Source organism: Sphaeramia orbicularis, chromosome 1 (genome assembly GCF_902148855.1).
Source record: "Sphaeramia orbicularis chromosome 1, fSphaOr1.1, whole genome shotgun sequence".
NCBI classification, from domain to species: domain Eukaryota; kingdom Metazoa; phylum Chordata; class Actinopteri; order Kurtiformes; family Apogonidae; genus Sphaeramia; species Sphaeramia orbicularis.
In genome coordinates this window covers 52,806,834-52,822,141 of record NC_043957.1, presented here as the reverse complement: position 1 = coordinate 52,822,141, position 15,308 = coordinate 52,806,834, and the positions used below count along the sequence as shown (strand labels likewise).

Below are 15,308 nucleotides of genomic sequence, written 5' to 3'. Positions count from 1 at the left end.
TCCCACTTACAACCCAAGTCTTCACTCTAAAATTTCATGATTTACAATATGCGGTCCAGTATTTTGGTCCCTACAAAGTTACAGGACACCATACCATAAGTGGATCTGGGGCTCTACACACACATACAATTTTTATAATGTGCTGTTGACTAAAATACACAGTCCTACAAAGTAACTACAAGGACTAGTTCTTCTACAATGAATGTGTAAAGCAAATGCAGCCACACTGTCACAACAGGTGCAAGAACTCGTAAATGTCATCGCAGCTGATGATGTAATGTGTTTTTGGTTACGTAAGAGGTGATGGGAGATTATCAAAACTTAATGACAGCTGATAACGATTTTGATAACATGCAGCGATCTCAGCATGCGGCTGCAGAGTGGATGTGAGGTGAGGCGAGCCAAATCCTGATGTGTTACAGAAATGCAGCGTGTCTGGACCGTGGGTTCAGTCTGTGCATGGTACGACCGCATGGCATTTGTGTGATGGTGTTTGCATGGGAACATGAGTGGAATTTAGGAGGATTATCTGAAGCGTGTTGTGTGAGTGTGAGCGTGTGTTTGAATGTGACTCCTGTTCTCGTATTCTGAATGTGTTTGTCCTTAGAAATTAACGTGACATGTCTGAAAGTGCAAGATGTGACTAAAATGTGAATCGTGACTGCAGAACATCAGGACGTACAACACAGAGAGATGTGGCAATGTCAGCAGAAGCAAAACTCTTCATCTAAATGACTGCAGTCACAGTTGAAAAGAGGGTCTGCTATCTGAGTTTTCACTCATTTTCATAATTAACTAGAAAAGCACTCAGAGAGCACAGACCTCCGCCAAGGCAGATCAGTCCCCGCCCCCGATCATCACCAAAATTTAATCATTTGTTCTTTGTGCCAGTAACAACATTTCCTGAAAATTTCATCCAAATCCGTCCATAACTTTTTGAGATATCTTGCTAACAGACAAACAAACAAACAAACCCTGATGAAAACATAACCTCCGCCGTTCCTTGGTGGAGATAATTACTCTCCAAAGTTTGGTTTTGTTTTCACTTTAGTTTTTTTTTTTAGTGCAGAGGTGCAGAGTGTAGAAGTACTTTTAGTTTCATTTTCGTTGGTTTTTAAACACCACACCCAAATAACAGTGCATCACTGTAACAAAAACAGAAACTATATACACAATCTTTGCATGTTTTGTAAGGATTTAAGTGCAAAAAACTAAAGATGGAACAAACAAGACAGGATGACAAGACAGACCAGACCAAGACATGATCAGAAGGACAACATGTAGTGATGAGACTATGAACAAAACCAGCCAGTCTGATCCAAACTCTCCAAATTACAATTTTTTACACATTTGTGGTAAAAAACAAATAGAAATGAAATGAAAATGTTAAATATATACTGTGCCAAACTATTAGTTTGATAGTATCCATGAAATTGAGTCAGTGAGTAATGGTAATTTAGTTGTTACTTTCCAGTTCATTAATGTTCTTTTTTGTAACTTATACCACTGGGAGCCTCTGAGTCAAAACAATAACAAAATTTTTCTTTTCATTTGATTTGATTGTGAAGGATCATGGGAGTTGTTGTTTTCACCATTACTGCTGACTCTAATGTGGCTCAAGCAGAAATCATGTTTCCAGATGTAATAATAGATGATAACAAGATTAGAATCACACTGAATATATAATAATACAGGGTGTCCCTAAAGTCTGGACACATAGGAAATCTCATTAACTATTTTCTTTTTATCTCCACAGAAATAAGAGATTGGCTGAATGACAATTTCCCTAACTGGATTGGAAGACATGGTCATGTGGAATGGTCTCCTCATTCACCAGACTTTAGCCCCTTTGACTTCTTTTTCTGGGGTATGCTAAAGGAGAAGGTGCACTCAATAAAAATTACAGATGGGACACACTTGTTTGAAAGCATAAATACTCTATGTGCTTAAAGCAACAACAATGTGGAGTTACTGCATCAAGTTCACGTGAATCTTGCAAAGTGCATCCACTTTTGGATCACAAATGACGGAAATCATACTGAAGCTGTTGTTTGTTAATATTCCAACTGAATAAAATATTGTTTCATTTTTGCAATTTTTTTTTCAAGAAATGATGCATTTTTGCCTACATGTCCAGACTTTAGGGATACCCTGTAGGTATGTCAACTTATCTGTATATGATATAGCGGCATCAAGTAGTTGTTAGATTGCTAAAACAAGACAGCGTTTGGTTTTGATTTGTCCATTCTGGGATTTTAAGTTAAGGAGACCTTCATTCTAGTCGAAACTCAAAAATAGTAGATGGTAATCCACCTTCATCCTCAACAGCACTGGGTAATATTGAGCCATTTAAGGGGTGGGGCTTTAATTACAGATATACTTTCATTTTCTGTAGTGTTTCAGAAAAAAAAAAACAAGGTCAAAGTGCATACAGCAAGCAGACTACTTAATCACTGATTGAATTATGTGAAATATTTAAACATTTATATAGGAATGATTCTGTCCCACAGCTGTGATCCATGTGATCCATCTAACGCCATTTACAAATCAATACTAAACAGTATCAATACAATTGATGCCATTGGTCGGAAACAAAACACATTTAACACAATAAAATGAGGGCTTTTTTGGCAACATTTGATGCAACCTAATTATACTATTTAGGAAAATATAAACATAGGCCTAGCACTTGTTAGATATTTGAATGCAGAGATGCTACATATTCTACTGTTTTCTACTAATTTTAGTTAAGTCCTAGTTTTTGTTAAATCTAATAACCCTGACCCCTATAATTAATCAAAAATACATACATCTGCTGCACCTCAGAAAATGTGTTGACACATAAATGCTTACATGCACAAATGCATGCATGTGAGTGTGTATGCAGGCTGCATACACTCAGACACTAGGACACAGATGGCTACTGCCCAAGGCCTTTTTCTAACGCATGAGCACACACTTGCAGTTAGTCCTAATATACAAACATGCACTCTCTCCCTTGTTCACATTTGGGTTTCATAAATGGAACATGGAGGAAGAAAGGGGGAGGGCAGCCTGAGGCTTTAACATACATTATGACCCCACAGACAGAATAAAACATTATATGAAATCAGAGCAAGCCAGTAATGATGATGATTTCCAAAATGTGAGTCAAATGGACTGCGTGTGCTTTGATTTTATACACACTTACAATCTTGACTCTGTGTCCTGGCGTAGCTGCGATGTCCCAGGTGCACTCCTTTCGACTTGGATATTTGTCCGGCCAGTTAGGGCTGCTCAGGGTCCCACTGGGGCTGTGGATCTTATGCTCACACTCAGCTGGACACACACATACACAAAGAAACACACAAGCACACACACACAGAGGAAGTTAAAATCATGGCTGCACAGGAAAAGGTCAGAGGAAATGGAAAGGGAACAGGAAGGAGAGAAATGAGAGAACCGAGAGAGTGAGGAAGGATTTCAAAGAAACACATCCTGGTGACGAGTTCTGTATGAATTTCACATGAATGTACGCACGCATGCTTTGCATAAACACTGAGGCAATGGTTTGACTCCTGTACTTTCAACACTAACAAACTGAAACAAGTAAGAACAGAAAACAACCTTACATTACCATTATCACTACTGTATTAACATTTTATAAAGAAAGCATTAGTTTAAATATTAACTTGATTATTTGAACGTGTAAAACTGGTTTCATATGTGCTGTATATACAGAAGATTTGATCTATGAAAATAGTGTTTGAACCATTAACCAAATAGTGTTTTAACCATGGTATCTAGTGGTGAAGTCACCATAACACCTATGTTATTTTAAGATCATATCATAAACATCCAGATCCCAGAATAAGAACTGAAACATCCATGTATCATTACACTAAAGTTTTATTGGTTTATCTGTTTGACTCACAATTATTGGTCTGTATATAGATCAACGAATAGGGATCAAGTGTTTCATTTCTGACTGCCATAACAAAGAAGGTTTTGTATCGCAGTTGTGATATATGTGATTCCTTAAGTAAGGCAATATGTGGTGATTTTGTCCATGTGATTTAGTATAATGTTATTTCCTGTCTCAGTATATGTTGTTGCATTTGAGTGTGAAGACCAAATGACTGACTACAATGTAAAATGTTCAAATTAATACTGTTTTAAAGCGTGAATACAGTATCAAAAATATTATATTGAAATACATCACTATTTTGTAACATTCATAGTAATGAAGTGTTTTTAAAAGTTCTAAGTGTTATATTAAGTAGCATCTAGTGGTGAAGTCACAGAGTGAAACCAACTGAATAACCCTCGTCTCACCCTCCCACACAGTGGCAGCAAAAAAAAAAAAAAAGTAGGTGGCAGTAATGCACTTTAAAACCTGTAGTAACATGAGAAATAGCACTGCAACATGATATGTACTGTACATGATATAGATAATATGTGCAGGGTTGAAATATCTGGCTATTGTATAAAATTTTAATAGTTTGTACTTTTACTGTTTTTTATCGAACATCTCCTGTGGGACAATGGATGAAAACTAGCCACTGGCTAAAATCTGGAGGGTTTACATTCATGTGAAAACATGTATGTTCATTAATGCTCACTGTCCCATTCAAATAAATAAACTGAAATTGAAACATGATTTAAAAAAAAAAAAAAAAAAAAGACTGTTATGAACATTCTATCACATTTCTGTATTGAGATTAGATTTTAAAACGTCTACATCGCACATTAACTTATTTTTTCTGTCGGTGACAACACCTGAAAAGCAATGTGTAATACACAAAAGACTGCCTGAAAGGCACTGACTAAAAACAACCTTAAATCCAAAAGGTCTTCCATTCATACTGAGCATGTGAACCCAGCTACTGTAAGATTTAATCCTGTGATAGACAAACAAGCTTCTTTAACTTCGCAGTAGCCATCCATCCAAGTTCCATCCTTCTTGTGGTATTGAACAGTGTTATTACACATTACAGATTTTGCAGTTTTGTGTATCAGTTAAAGTTATCACTGTCTCTGAGACGTTAAGTACACTGTTGCCCATAAAGTTGGAATAATTTTGTTTCCAGACAGTTCCTCGTTTCATTCCTACTCTTACACATCAATAATCACCTTTGACCAGATGCAATGACACCTTACCTGTCATTGTTACAATTATATCATGAGAAGAGGTAAAAACATTTTATTCTAACTTTATAGACGTCACTGTACATGGTATGTGTTAGTTTGTGTGTAAAGTGGGAGTTGATGACTGCTATGACTTAATGAAGGACATGGGAGGAAAGAGGCATGCACACGGCAAACAACATGTGACAGACAGACTGCTTTTATTTACAGACAAGAACAATGACCTCGTACACAGAATGAGATGGATGAATTTACAAAAACAATGTGCAAATGTAAAGAAAAATGTGCAATATAGTTAATACAGAAGTCATGTTTCACAAAAATTGCTGTCAAAGCAAATGCATAGATCCTCACACCCAACTACATACATGTTCTGATGTTAGTTTGTGTTATAAATGTGTTTGACACAACAGAAAAAAACATACTATCCTTTTCATTCCAAATAAAGATCTATAACTGTAAAGAGTTTACAATACAACAGCACCACAGTCCTTTAACAACTCAACTTTAACAGATACCTGCCTCTTACAAAAAGAAGTGTAAGGGATCCCTGAGACCACAGACAAACATGATTGGCTTTAATCATAACATACTTGTGTCAGGTGAGCACTAACACTAAAAGGTGCTCTTAACATAAATGCAGCATGTCACACTATCCAAACATCCAATTCCACTCCAAGAAACTTTCATAAGCACATAGTGTACATTAGAGCTGCACAATATATCGTTTCAGCATCGTCATCGCGATGTACGTGTGCGCAATAGTCACATCGCAGGTCCTGTGATGTAGGAGGCAAATGAACTCAATATGTTGTCATCTAATTTCAAGGGTATGTGACACACACTGGGCGCAGTGATCCACCAGTCACAATCATTCTTAATCAGTTTGGAGTGAGTCACCGGTAACAACATTGAAAAATAAGCAAGAACCAAGAGAAAATCACAGTAAAGAAGACTTGGTGCCAAAAAGAAAAGCAACGCCACTCATCTGGAATTATTTCGGCTACAAGAAGGATGATACTAATACACATGTTCTGTGTCAACAGTGCCTTGCAATTGTGGCCACAATGAGAGGTAACAACTAATTTGTTTGACCATTCACATCGGCACCACACAGCTATTATATTCTCCTAACTATTTTATCATATCGCAAGATTAAAAAAAATCACAATGCCAGTTTTCTCCAATATCGTGCAGCCCTAACGTACATATGACCATTAGTACACACTGAAACAAGCTGTGTGACGAGAAGTTGGATTTGCATGACTGCACAGTTAGTGGGTCAAGCAGGCCTAATGCACATGTAAACACACAGACACACACAGGAAGACAGCACTACATGCACGGCTTTTAAGCTCCCAGATGTTTGAAACATGAGTCTTTTTATGAGCAGCACAGGGAGCCTTTAGTGAGGTGTGTACGTGTTCTCCGATGTGGTGTACATGCACGTTCAAAAGTTCAACTTCAAAGAGTCACTTCAACTCTTAATTGTATGTGTGTGTGCACATGAGGAAGGGCTGATCACATTCAATAAAGCATATTTTCTGTCATTCTGAAACCTTCTGCTGTCTTTGTGTGTCAGTTTCTCACACATGAACACAGATACATTCCAATAAATGCAGATTCGGTAACTTGCAGGCAGAACTGCTTTTACGTGTTTTGCAGAAATATCAAGATTAGACTGAAATCATCTGAGATTTGATCAGCTCGTCAGAATAAGTTGTATAGAAAGTAAAACCTAGGAGTTGACCAATGTGGCTTACTAAGAGCTGATACTGATTATTAGTTATCAAGGAGAAGATACTAAATGTTTAGATCTGATTTGAAATAAAACTGAAAAACTCAACTTTTTGATTAAGTACAACACAAAGTTTTGTTGAAACAATATTAAGGCGCCTCTTAAATCAAATTAAGTAGAATTCAGTTACAGTTCAACAAAATGTATTGTCTGTTTTCTTAGTGAACTGGAGGGATTATGAATAACAGAGTAAATAAAAGACTCCCATCTCTGTGTTACTCCAAATGTATAAACCATCAGATATGGGATCACAGAGTGGTGACTGTTGTATTCAAGCAGATATTTGATTGCATTTATTTTATTGCACATAAAGGAGACATTGTTTGGAAATTCATCAGGGCAGCAGACTTTGCTCTACTTTTGCAACCTCATGACACAAACAAAATAATCTCATTTAAATAAATGTACAGGCAGCAGTTTTGACACAGTATTCTTATCTCTCAGCAGAGCTCCATCTACTTCGACATACTTTTCTGAGCCCTGATGATGTTTTTTTTGGTCGTTGTGCAAGGATTTTAAGAGTCAAAAAGTAAATAATGTTTTCTTTTCACAAAGTAATGCAATATTTAAGGAGTACATCACACAGCAGTCGAGCTTGTTTGAACATTTGCTAGATGTTGCTACAACACATTGTATTCGTCTGCATGCTCATAACATCTTTACATATTTTGCAAAATTTAAATAATGATGAGTTCTTTACAACAAAAGTAAGGTATAGGAAGTTCCCAGCAAACAAACCCGATCAGTGATTGTCCATTCACAGCTCATTCATGTGTCCATTTGACTGCTGATTGGCCAATTAAATGAGCTGCGACATTCATCCAATCACTGCAGAGACACATTTGCCTGAGACAAATTTGTTACTCTCTTTTAGGGAGAGGAGCTGAAATCTGGCAAAAACAGACACTCGATTTGTAATCAGGTGCTTTAAAAGGAAACTCAACAAATCTAAGGACAAAATTAGAAGTCCTTCTTGTTGTTACTTAAGACTCAGGCTGAAGTACAGCTCTGCCTGCAGGTGTCTGCGATATGTTAGAGACATACAGTCATGGAAAAACTTATTAGACCATCAAAAGTCATCAAAAACAATGGTTATTCAATCAAGTAGAAACTCCTGTGTGTATCGTGTGACTAAAAACAGACAGAAAAGAATACATGAAATGTCTAAAAGCACTGTTTTTGTCAGTACAATGCCATAGATATTGATGTAAGAACTGAAGTGACTTTGGTTATTATCAAGAAAACATGGAAAATAGCTAGATATCAGCTCTGAAATTAAACTCTTCTGAGCTATTTTAGTTGTTATCATTATATTTGTCCAAACAAAAGTACCTTTAGTTGTACCAGGCATTAAAATGAACAAGAAATTGAAGAAAAAAAAAGAGGTGGTCTAATAATTTTTTCCGTGACTGTATTTTCCTCAGATGGTGACAGATATCCTGTGGTCATGTGGACTCTGATGTGAGTGGACAGAATAGGGGCTGTACGATGGACGGTGACTGTTTTTATGTATAAGTACATGCTTGTGTGAGTGTGTGAGGACATGCATGTGGTCGTCTGTGTTTTTGTGCCAGTGTGCATGTGAATGTACGTGAAACCCACCTTCCTTACAGTCATGTTTGTTCTCATGCAGTACAAAGCCATGACGACACTGACAAACGTACGAGCCCACTGTGTTGATGCACTCGTGCTGGCAGCCGCCGTTGTCCTTGCTGCACTCATCTTTGTCTGTGAGAGACACACATGCAACACATCACTCATGAGGAAACAGAAGTGAGATGGGGAGGAGTGAGGAGGGAGGTCAAGTGAGGGAGAGCCGCCAAGGATGGTGTCCTAAAGAAGAAAGGAAAAAGAGACAGCAGGGGGAAAGGCAAAATACAAGAAAGAAATGGAGATATGAGAAAATGGGCAGAAGGAAATTGAATTAAACTAGGAACGTAAAGGTCAACAAGGACTATAGTACAAAAGTAAGAAAGCCACAAGTGGAAAATAAAGACAAAGACGTGGACAGAAAATCCAGCAGTTATAATAAGAAAACACCCAGAATTAGTATACGACTACAGGATGAACCGTACATGACTGCACTGTCACGGTAAACTTTTAATGAAAATCCATGTAAAGCAAGAAAGAATATGTAAGAAAATGTGATGTGAAAAATATGTTAGTTAAAACTCAACCAAAGCCGAAAGATTAAAAACAACATGGGACGTATAAACACCCAGTCACAGGAAAGATTAAGCTTCTGAGGTGTCAAATACCAAAGGATTCACAGCAGGGCATTGCTTCACTTTGTGTTATCATATGTTGACGTAAATTATCACTTTATTTACTTCGACTGAACTGGACAGTGCCGATAACGTGTGACAAATGAAATACAAAGTGTAAGGATGTGTAGCACCTCATAAAAGTCTTATTCTGTGCCAGAGGACTCCATTAAGATCTGGTTTGGCAGATGTTTTAGGAAATATTGTTAGTTAGCTAATGCTCTAATCTTTGTCAGCGCCAAATTGCATTTTTTTCCCTTATTCGTTTCAAAACTGTAACTTTACTTGTCAACTTCATCCACTTCCTGTGGTAGAATTTTAACTGAATGCCTTTTAGTTTTTTATTATATCTGGTATTAATATCTGGTTGGATAATTTGTAAATGGGTATTTTTATATTAGTGTATATAGGAATAAGGATGTGTGATATTGTTACATTATTATCATTATCATTATTATTATTATTATTATTATTATTATTATTATTATTATTATTATTATTATTATTATTATATTGATATTCATATAAAATAATAATTGCTATATAGTGATCATGGAGAATAGAGATTGAGGGCAGGTGTATATTAGTTTTTACTTCTTCTTACTCCTTTTCGAGCATGTATAATTTCATTTCATTTATTATTTTTCTTTTCTTTTGTTTACTTATCAACTTTTCATGGACCAGTACTGATATTTTGTTGGTTGATTTTTGTTTTGATTTCACTGTCTACATGTTCAAAATAAAGATTTCAATCAATCAATCAATTTATGGATTCATATTCAGTACAGAGGAATGAATATGAGTAGATCCAGAAACAGGAAATGACATCACAGCTGAGCAGATATCGAAGTAATTGTAGATGTTTATCAGACATTACAGACAGATAAACCTTGTTTAATGATCAATGGGATTAATATTTTTAGTTTGAATTGTAATAACAAGCATATACGCAATGCACTGTACGAAAAGAGAAAAATCTCTCCAAGACGTAAAGCCTTCTGAACTTAACTTTCTCTAAAACTGAGTGGTCAAAAGCATGGAAAATACCATATAAATTCTGTATTACGAACAAAATTAGAATAATACATCTCAAGATTTTACAGAACGCATACCCCGCCAACGCAAACCTTACCCATTGAACCTTAAGCACACATAGGCTTAACACTACTGCCATATCACTGAATGTGTAAACACACAAATTAGAAGAATATAATGCAAGTTAAAGCAAAGTTCAGCTACACTACAACCACTGCTGCTGACAAAATATTATGACGTACTTGGAGAAATGTTCGTCATAAGTCTTGACCTTACATGCATAAATGTTGTGACGTAACTACTTAGAAAACATAACAAATTAAGCAGGAATTGAAGCGGGTTGTAGAAAGCCACTTGATTTTTGCCGGAATGAATATAAAGGTAGCTTTTCAGCACCTGGAGGGTTCAAAGTCAAACCTTTTGAACTATTTGGGTCCAAATACACAAATAAATGCACCAAAGACTAATAAAAGTGGGTTTAGTAAAGTATGACCCCTTAAATGATGAACTGTAGAGGAAAGCTGCTGACACTTCTAGCCAACCAGGGTCTGATGCAGAGCAGTGACATCAGACCGCTGAACAAAACCTGAAGGACTTAGAAAAAAACATATAAGGTTGTTCATGCTTTTCCCTAATGCAGGGGTTCCCAAAGTGGGGTAGGCGTACCCCCAGGGGGTACTTGAAATTTTTTTGGAAAAATACATTAAATAAGCCATCATGTGCCAAATACAAAATAAATAATGAGAATTAATGCTGAACTATAAAACACAATAAATACATTCATATAATAGTTTTATTGTCAATCATCTTGTTTAAGCTTTGGTAACATTTTAGGAACATTTCTATTGTATATTATTCAAAATGAGTTTTTTTGAGTAGCTAAGTACTTATTTTTTATTGATGAAAGGTTCATTTATTAATTAATGACTAATTTATTTATTTTTCTTATCATTAAAAGAGGGCACTTTTCAGTTTATATTTTGCACACAAAATTTTCTTGAAAAAATGTTATTTTTTTATATATTACAATTGGATAAGTGGATTTAGCAAAATATGACCCCTTTAAAGCCTAAAGACACAGTAAACGTATTGTAACCATCAGCTTTAAGTCTACAGCCCGAAGACTGTCAGAGGAAAGGTTGGATCAAAAGGAGGTACAGTTAAAAATAAAATACTGACACAGTTTTGGTCTGCATTAAAAATGTTAAACAGGAAAACCAGAGAGGAGGGTATAGAGTACAGGTATGGCTTGTTTATGTGTGTGTTCGCGCTGTACAGTCTGGTTCTGTTGGCCAATAAAACCCTCTTTGTGCTACTCTTCAGGGTCACTTTTATGGCTGCTCTGCGGTCACACTGAGGCTCTGAAAGTTGTCTCACTATAACAGCTGTTTTCAGATCAGCTGTGTTCTCCTCGGGCCAAACCGACGGTAAAGAGCAGCCAGCTGAAGAGAAGCCGTGAAAACTGATGAGCTTCTGTCTTCACATTTGGACCAAACCTTATGCTGTAGATCCAAGACTATGAATTCCATTAAATGGGAAAATTTTGTTGTGCATCATTTCACAACGTTTGGAGTGACACATCAAAACCACATGGTTGCGTGCATCTGCTTGTTATACAGTAAAATGTTTCAATATTTATAGGCTTAAACCCATTCCTTAAAGACTGATGAGGTGTTTTTCTACTTATTGCTCATTTTCGCTCGCTCATGCTTTAATTTGTGGCTTCTGTTAAAAACCGGGCTCCTCCTCAGTGTGGCTGGGTGATGAAAAAGGCCTTTAGAGAAGCTCAACAGTGTGGGAACGAGTCGAATCGCAGGGTGGAAGTGGAACGAGTGAGGAAGAGTCGCTCTGTGTGGGGATGCCACGTTGACAACAATGATGGCGTTAGACAGAGAGGTGGAGATGGACAAATGACTGCATAGGAAGACAGAGGACGCACAGGGAGAGTGTGGGAGAAGCAGCTGAGTGTTTGTGTTTGTGACTGGAAGTAAGAGACGTGAGAGATTAGACACAGACGCTGACTCTCACCTCACTGCAAGAGCAAGTGAATCAAACTAGATCTGCTTTTAATGAAACTTCTAAATCCTTCTCCTTTCTGTCTTGCACTTTTACTCGGTGTGTATTTGTGTGTGTGTGTTTGTCTGTGTCTGATGTGGTATTACGGTGCTATTGTGGGCTCAGTCTCACCCTATCAGAGGCTAAGAAGCTTTGCGGTTGATGCTACACAGTGTTCATTGTAGCTTTCTTCAGGTCAAGCACACAATGTCCACATGCAGCCACATACACACACTTACAACACAGTTACACGGACGCTCACATGGATTAGTAGTGTGTGTGAGGTCGAAGGGACCTCCCTAAAGCTGCTGGATCGTCGCCAATCAAAAGCTATTCCTGGAAGCTTCTTGTATTAACGAAGCCAATCGCACAGCAACTTTTAACATACACACATCATCTGTATCTGACTGAGAGGTGCTTAAGAAAACTCTCCACTGAGCTGCTTTACATATTGACGGTGCCTAACAGCTAATTGAATTTGGATGAGGTCGTCCAGGTAAAAGCAGTAAATACACTAGAGTTGGTCTCTGGTGCTTTCGGAGTTGGTCAGTTTATGAAGTTTGTTTTTAAACACTCTATAAAAGATAGAAAAGATAAATCTAGATTTTAAATAAATAAATCTAGATCTATTTTTGAGGGAAAACTACCTACAATTGTTAATTGAAATCCAACAAATTCATCACTGCAACAGCAAGTAGGTGATATTTGTTGTATTTTTTCTCAGAAATCATAGCTTTGTCCCAATGTCATAGTGGTTAGTACTTCTAAGTTCACAATCTACGGGTAACTAAATGTATGTAAATTCTAAATGTATGTAAGCTGTTCTGTCACCTTCATCACATGGCATGCTTTGAATTTTGCATGAATTCAACACAAACAAACATGGAGGGGAAGAACTACGACAAAAAGAAAAAATGAGGGGCTAATTGTTGCTCAGTTTAACTCAAAGACTGACAATGATACAAACTAAAAACATGTAACTACTTGAAATGTACAATTTTGTGTGAACCTGCCAGCTCATATATAATATATGTAAGCAGATGAGATGATGTACCATCTGCAGAGCAACAATTCTCTTTAGTTCCATTTTAATTGGATATAATTTGTAATATTTTAACATGGACAGCTGAAGTGAATTACTACAAATAATTGTTAAAATTACATCGAAAATGACAATTTTTCCAGTCTATTCTCAGAACAGTTTTGTCATTCAGGGGAGTTTGCATCACTTCTAATAAGCAGAGAAAATACCAACTACTGAGACAGCTGGTTCTAGTTAACCTGAAACAGCCCACCTCACACTGCTATAACTTCTCTCTGCAATTTACTAAAACAGTTTCATCTCTCTGTAAATCTTCAGCCTGAACTGAGCTTAGCAGAGGGACTAATTCTTTTCACATGGACATGGTTTAGGTGGTTTGATTTGGGACCAAATAATCATACTTTGCTGAAAATTATGCAACAGATTGGTCCCCATAAAGGTCTCAATGACCACTAACTTCTTTTACCACCTGGCAAGAATCAAATAGTTTTCTATTGACCTACTTTTTATACATAAACATTTTATATTTTCTCACCCTCTTAATGGTCAGTTTGCACAAAAGTTCTTAATAAAAAACTAAAAAAATGCAATATGAGTAACTGTGATGCAATTTGTAAATCTATTAAGAAATAGACATTTCCATGTGGCTGTTTTTTCATTTAATTTAGTACTGTGCAACAGTCTCAGGCGACTATTAAGTTTGTTGGTTCACCGAGTTATAAAGGCCACACAAATGCATTTCTGTCTCTGGATTAAAACCCTGTGTGACCTTCCACTGCTAGAGCTAAACAATATATCAAATTAACTTAATTAACCATGAAAAATGCCATGAAAAACACCTAAATTACCAAATCAAGGTTATTCTTCAGGAGTCCTTTTTGATAATCAACAAAAATGTACAATGCCACCTGCTTATTTCTCATGTTACTTGTTATTGTGTTTTCAGAGTGAAATAATTTTATTAAAAAAAATAGTATTTTCTATTATATTTTGTGTTCAGGTCATTTGACCAGAAAACAACCAATTAAAAGTGTCAACTGTCAATAACACTGAAAAGGATCTACATTTAATTTTCGTCCACCTCTACCCTAGTGATGTTGATTTACAGACATCCCAAACAGAAAAAAAAATTGTTAACTTTTGAAAAACATGTTCTTCTCAGTCTGATTTTTCTACAATATTAATAACAACATATTCTGTTGTTAACGTTTATGTTAATGTTAAAGAAAAATAAAGTTATGAAAGTACATCTTTTATATATACACACACACACATATATATTATTTATTTATTTTTTAAATTGTACTTTCTTTTCTTGAATTTTTTGCATTTTCTGTCTTATACTGTTTTTAATGTTTTTTGTTGAAAAGAAACAGACAACCAGAAAAAAAAGAAAAGCTCAAATCTTTTATAATTGACTGTCTCAAAAAGAGTGAGTATAGTCCTATGGAATTGGGACAAAACACTTGTTTCATTGTGAAAGAGAATGGATTTAACAAAGATCCACATACTGAACTGGATCCATCCATTCCCTCTGTATCACACGGCGGATGTGAGCCAATCAGAGATGCCGATTGTGAGGTACATGTTACCTCTGACCTTTGACGAGGTTGCCAGCTTGTTGTTGTTGCTGTTACGGCCACGAGTAGGAGAGCGGCCGCGCTTTATGTCCTGGCATGACTCAAACACAAACATTCGCTCCTGACACAGTGCCAACCTGTCTGAGGGAGAGAGGGTGGAGAGCAGCATGGGTGGAGGAGGCCTGGGAGCCGCCGGAGGCTCAGGAGACACAGCAGGACAGATGGACAGACACATGTAGACACACAGAAAAGCAGCCACAAACATAGCTAGTATACACAAAGTCATGAGCAGATCAGAGTGGGCAGAGGACACAGAAAAAAAAAAATTTTAGCTTGTAAGAAATGCATCCCAAAACCCTTTTTTTCATCTAGGAATTGTGCTCATACTAGACAATTCAATCTGTAAA

General features: G+C 36.6%; 1 protein-coding gene and 1 long non-coding RNA gene across 5 annotated transcripts in view; one reads left to right on the top strand and one right to left on the bottom strand.

Moving 5' to 3' along the window:
* tll1 (tolloid-like 1) overlaps positions 1-15,308 on the bottom strand; it is a 75,707-nt gene that overhangs the window by 10,021 nt on the left and 50,378 nt on the right. For 3 of the 4 annotated variants that reach the window (XM_030141399.1, XM_030141408.1, XM_030141424.1), the window contains 2 exons: positions 8,528-8,653; positions 3,191-3,318 (listed from right to left, as the gene is read on the bottom strand). In XM_030141399.1, coding sequence (XP_029997259.1) covers positions 3,191-3,318; positions 8,528-8,653 — 254 coding nt within the window. Of the gene's footprint in view, positions 1-3,190; positions 3,319-7,399; positions 7,969-8,339; positions 8,654-15,308 lie in introns of those variants that run through there. The other variant, XM_030141418.1, reaches the window with a different exon arrangement.
* LOC115424277 (uncharacterized) lies at positions 6,305-7,305 on the top strand. Its single transcript, XR_003936071.1, has 2 exons — positions 6,305-6,858; positions 6,895-7,305. It is a non-coding gene; the product is annotated as an uncharacterized LOC115424277 (long non-coding RNA).